This window comes from Ursus maritimus, unplaced genomic scaffold, assembly GCF_017311325.1.
Source record: "Ursus maritimus isolate PB19 unplaced genomic scaffold, ASM1731132v1 scaffold_7, whole genome shotgun sequence".
NCBI classification, from domain to species: Eukaryota; Metazoa; Chordata; class Mammalia; order Carnivora; family Ursidae; genus Ursus; species Ursus maritimus.
Genome location: NW_024426885.1, coordinates 31,126,506 through 31,132,254, shown reverse-complemented (window position 1 = coordinate 31,132,254; position 5,749 = coordinate 31,126,506). Strand labels below are relative to the sequence as shown.

At 47.3% G+C, this 5,749-nt stretch overlaps 1 protein-coding gene across 1 annotated transcript in view; it reads right to left on the bottom strand.

The window, feature by feature from the left end:
• OPALIN (oligodendrocytic myelin paranodal and inner loop protein) overlaps positions 1 to 5,429 on the bottom strand; it is a 9,930-nt gene extending 4,501 nt beyond the window's left edge. Inside the window, exons 1-3 of the mRNA XM_008701318.2 lie at positions 5,364 to 5,429; positions 2,987 to 3,022; positions 922 to 957 (exon numbers count right to left, since the gene is read on the bottom strand). Coding sequence (XP_008699540.2) covers positions 922 to 957; positions 2,987 to 3,022; positions 5,364 to 5,366 — 75 coding nt within the window. The 5' untranslated portion in view covers positions 5,367 to 5,429. The remainder of the gene's footprint in view (positions 1 to 921; positions 958 to 2,986; positions 3,023 to 5,363) is intronic.
• Between the last annotated feature and the right edge of the window lie 320 nt (positions 5,430 to 5,749).

The following is a 5,749-nucleotide window of genomic DNA, read 5'->3' as shown; positions in this document are numbered from 1 at the left end:
AAAAAAAAAAAAAGAAAAGATATCTGCAATATACATGACAAATGATTCATGTCATAAGACTTAATTTACATAGTTTAAACCAATGGGAAAAGGGTGATAATCCAGTAGGAAAATGGGCAAAAGATATGCACAGGCCATTCCTATGAACAGAAATACAGATGTCTCATTAACATACCAAAAGCCAAGAAACAATTCATTGCAATGATTAGATACAATTTTAACCTATCAGTTTGGCAAAAAGTAAAAAGTTATACCCCGCATCATTTTGATGTGAATGTTTACACTTATTTGCACTATATGCATTAAGCAATTAATTTTCCAATTTCCATTTTGCTTTGATCTGAGTGGAAACAGCCATGCTTGTCTCCACCTAAATTTTCAGATTTGTAGATTACATGGAAAAATCAAAGATAATCTGCAGAATCCTTACGAACGCTCAACTCTCATATATAACATACATACAGAGAAGTATATAAATCATAAATATATAGCTGGGTGACTTTTCACATGTGGAACCCATGTAGCTAACCAGATGAAGACACAAAACATGGCCGGGACCCCAGAAGCTGTCCCACACTCCCTTCCAGCAACGGCACATGTAACCACTGTCCTGAACTGTCACCGTAGACTAGTTTTGTTTTTGTTTTCCAGCATCACCTTGATGGACATGAAAAGTATGTACTCTTTTATATCTAGCTTTCTCTGCTTAAGACTCTGAAAATTGCCTGTGATTTCTGCACGCTCTCCCTCATTTTTGAGCTGAGTTGGTCGTAAGAATAATTTTGAGCCAGATTCTGTGTTTGGTGACAATTCACGTATTGAACTTAACTCCTCAAAACTAAGGTAGGAAATGGCTAGCGCATTATTATTCCCGTTTTATAAGTGACCAAACCAAGGCTCATAATGTGGTGATATACTTACTGCTTCTTTCCCACTTGTAGCAGGTGGGGAGGAAGTCTGTTTGGAAAAAGAACATCTTAATAAAACAAAATCACACAGTGCACATTATACAAACAGCCCGTCCAAGGTTAAGCTATAATGCCTAAATGCCCTAAGTGGTGGATCCAGGGTCCACGCTCTTTACCAGTGGTCTATACCACCTTCTGTTACCAAATGCAGCATGCCAACCCAGTCTTTGTACTTGACAGTTCAGTATGGCTCAGCAGAGACCGACTTGCATATGTACCCTGGTTCCAAACCCCCCTGCAGACAGGCTCTGATGAGCCAGGTATTCAACTCTTTCCTACTTCCCAGGGCACCGGCATTCCGGTCATTCAGCTGTACCAAAAGGGAAGGATTATTATTTTTTTTCTAAGTTCCATTTATTTATTTCAGAGAGAGAGCAAGCACACGAGAGCGAGCAGGGGCAGGGGCAGAGGGAGAGAGAGAATCGTGAAGCAGGATCCCCACTGAGCGTGGAGTCTGACCCAGGGCCCGATCTCAGGACGGAAGCCGAAATCAAGGGCAGGCCGCTTCACTGACTGAGCCACCCAGCTGTCCCCAAAAGGGAAGGGTTATGCAGTAGAATGTAACTGCCAGATAGGATGACCAACCATCCAGAGAACTTGCCCAAGATATAGGATGTGTGCTGCTAAAACCAGACAGTCCCAGACAAATCGGGATGGTTGCTTGCCCTACACAGGTCCAAAGGGAGGAGGGCACAGAGAAATGGGCTATTAACAGAGAAGGCATTACAGAAGGTGATGTACTAGCATCATAGGGGCTTCCCTCTCATCCCCGCTCACCTCTGCTGCCCTGAGCTTCTCTGAGTTACTGTCATAGCATAGGCCAAGCCAGGATAAGACAGAACCTGGGGTCTCTACAGACCTGCTGAGTTCAAGCAGTCAGGGGGAATGTTCCTGCAGGGACCATAGCAAAAGGTTTTGACAGGTACAGAGAAGGATAGGGGAGTTGGTGTGAGGACAACAGTCGGAGGCTGAAGCAGGGAGGAGAGCAAGCCAGGGAGATTCTGAAGGCAGGGCTCTACCTGGAGGGTGGAGGGGATGCCAGGGGAGTGGAGGGACAGGGATCCCGGGCATCCAGCAGTGGGCATCAGAGGCAGAAATGAGTCATAAGGTGGCCCCTTTCTGCTCTCTCCAGGACTTTGCCCCTGAGTAAAATGTGATCAGTGACTTAGGCAGCCTCCTACCAGGTAGGTTCAGTCTATGGTCTTTGAATAACAATGTAACACAGCCAAACCCACTAAAAAGCCGAGCCAGGAAAATGAAATGCCTCGCTCAATCATAGCAGCACTACGGGTCAGGAAACCACCTGGCTGTGTTATCTCTACACAACATGAGAGCAGAAAACAGAAGATCAGCTATGGACGGAAACTCTCTGCCTTCAGCAAGTGACAGTCTCCATCTGACTTGGGACTAAATGCCATACTTAAGGCATTAGTATGTCCATTCTTGTTGACCCAACAACGCCCCTTCTAGAACATGGACTAAAGAAATCACCTTAAATGCAGACAAGGATTTAGCTATAATTATTTTTATCTCAAAGTTATTTCTAATTGTGGCTAATTGATTAAAGAAATAATTCACTTGAAGGAATACCATGTGACTATTCTCAGCATGGTTATAAGGGCTGATGGAAAATATTTATCATGAAATCTATATAAGATCATATGTAGAATAAGAACACAATGGTACAGAGACAACAAATGTCAAAATATATGTGAAGTCAAAATACACATAAAGTGAAACAAGACTAGAAGGAGCGATACCAGCGTTTTCTGCTGATCGGCGTTTAGGTGTTTTGATTTTTTTTTCTATTTTATTTTCATAATGTTTATTTATAATTTTTATAATTGAAAACATTTGTCTCAGCACCTTCCCCCCACAACTGTTCATAAGTGCCTTTGAAAACCTGCAACTCAGCCCTCAGCATGAGGTCCAAGTGAAGGAGCTCTGCTGCCTCATCCTCACCCCCCACCCCAGGCAAGTGGCCGACTTGCCCCGTGACTGGGGCCTGCAGCACTTACCGTGTTGGCCGGCAGTGTGAAGTTCAGGGAGAAACTCTGGAGGAGAGAAGGAAACATGAACGCTCTGGGAATGGTCAGTCAGGCTCCTGACCCCTCTCCCAAATGACACGCACCCTGGAGGCTCATAGGAAAATTCACTGATTCCACAGGCTCAGTCAAACCCCAACCTCTGCTCCCAGTCTCGGCCCCTCTCCCCTCCTCAGATCCCCAGCCAGGGCCGGGTGAAGGGGCCAGCCAGTGATTGCCTGACGGGTCCCAACCCAGACTGTATTAGACATTCAGCAAAGGGCTGAAAGTTGTTTTTCCCCAGAACTCCTTTGACGGAGGGACTGGTGAGAGTTTAGAAGTATTTGGTACTTTCTGCTTGGGGTAGGAAGTAAGGGCCACAAGGGGTCCTCTGTAGAGGGTTACCCTCTCCTCTGTTGTCCTGACAGCTCTGCCCCAGCCCGGAGCCTGTGTCTCAGACTCAGCACGCACAGAAGCCTTGTCCTTCTCAGGCCCGCGCTCCTGGGAGGGGGTTCGGAGCAGGTGTTCTTGTTGGAGCTCACTCCGCACCCAGCCTCACCTCTCCCCCAAATACAGAGTCAATATTGAAAGGTCGTGAGCTCCATGGGGCACCAAATCATTAGCCTGCGCAGAGCCTCCGGGGTCTCCCTCCTCTTCCCTGTCCCCATCTCCCGTCACTGCAGTTTGGGCTAGCCGAGGCCAGTCTTCCCAGGCTGCTCTTTACTGACACCAAGATAGATAGTCTTCTAGGATAATGTTAGAGCAAGAGGAATATCTGGGCCACCTTGGGTCAGGGGCTTCTTGCTCAAGGGACCCAAACACTGTCCCTCGTGCTAACACCAACCAAGCCCACAGATGCCGCAAGGACACTTGGTGGTCACTGTATGGAGCACAGCTGCCCAGGGCCTTATCTCATCCGTGAATACTGGGTACTGATGTCAGCAGGCCCGAGACAAAGCTCCCTTTGGGGGGACAGCAGAAGAGGGGGAGAGGCAACAAGTGGGCCATTGCATGTGCTGTTTATCAATATCTGGATGACGAAGATTTTGGCCAATTTCAGAAAGACATTCATATTTTGTAGAAATAACGCTCCAGTGCTCTCGTGGAGAGAAAAACATCACATCAATTTGGGCAGGGAGAATCGGAGGCGGTGTCCTTTAGAGAGGCAGCTGGGTGGAGAGGCAGCCCTGGGCTTGGAGTCACCTGCTCCAGATTCCAGTCCAGACCCAGTCACTTAAGAGCTGTGTGGCCTTGGAAAAGTGACTCAGAGTCTCTGGTCCCCATTTCCTTGCAGCAAATCTGTTTTCCCAGGCTCAAAACAGGGATAATGTTAACCCGCCCTGCCCAGAAGCCCAAAGGGAACAACATCTAGCTCCTTCCGAACTGTAAACTATTCTAGGTGTGCAGGGGTGTGTGAAGGGAGTCACACGACGTCATGTTCTTCGTGGCCCGGCCAGCACGGAGCAAAGGCACAAGGAAGCCACTTGGGAGCTTCTTATGGATGGATTTTCGTGCATAGATTGGCAACATTCCAAGTACGGGATTTGCTACGATACACTGCTTGCTAGTCTAAGCACGACCTCATATCTACATAACACTTCTAAAGGCACGTGAGGATCTCAGTGGCCAAGTGTCCCTCATTATGAGCTTGCCATATGCGAGGGGAAGGCAGAAGAGAGAGGATAATTACTCACTGTGACTGAGGGGACGCCGTGTGTCAGACACCGCATGCATGACCGCCCCAATCGGGATTGCTATCATCCCTGCATCGTGGGTGTGGGGACTGAGAGCAAGACAGGCTGCTAGTAAGTGGTCTGGGTCTGGTTAGATCACGGATCTTCCTAACTCCAAAGCCGGAATTCAACTCTTTCTCATAATCTCTTTAATAAAGGAACCTCAGAAGCCTCTTCTAACTTAGCAAACTTCATTGGATTCACACCCAAATATGTGTCACAAGTCAGTAGAAAAAATCGGAAAGTTTCCAATGCAACTTCTGAGTATCTAGGTTGCTGATTGCGTAATGGAAGGCGGACTGAGCAAATGAGGATAAAGGCGTGGATCACACCCGCTGCCTCAACGGGGAAATGGAATAAGCCGAAACATCTACTTTGCGCCCTTGTTGTATGTGAGGTTTTAAAAACAAAACCTTAATATTAAAATAAAAGATAAGATGAGCAAATATTAGATGAGAATTGTTTTAATGATTAGCATTTTGCATATAGGATAATAATAAAAAACCAAGCCCCTTGAAGTCATAGTCCCGACAGTACAGTCACATTTGCGTGAGGAGATGTGAACTTTAAATGCCGGGGAGTTGTTTTTTATAGCGAGAATGGAAGGTTAGGGTGAGAAAAGATACTAGCCTACTCACCATTTCTGACAGGCTCCCAAGAACCTTCTCCAAACACCGCCCTCAGTGAGCTCCTTTCTTGCAGGCGTTGTTGGCTTGTGTCTCACATTTGTACGAGCATGCAGCTGGGACAGCCAGGGTGACATGGCAAGGGGTGGCTCCATGAGAGCTCTGGCCAAGCCATTTATGGTCAGGGGAGTAGCCGAGTCGTCTGCCCACCCCGCAGGGAGATGGTGCCCCGCTTCACGGCCACTGCGGATGGCCCCATCACCTATCCTCTTTGTTTTCTTTTTCTCCTCTTACTTTCCAGGCTCCTTCCTCAGCTACACCGCCATCTCAGCAAAGAGCCCAAGCCTGGCTCGAGAGCTTGGTGGCTTCTGTGGCCGGCAGCTCTTCAGAAACAATGG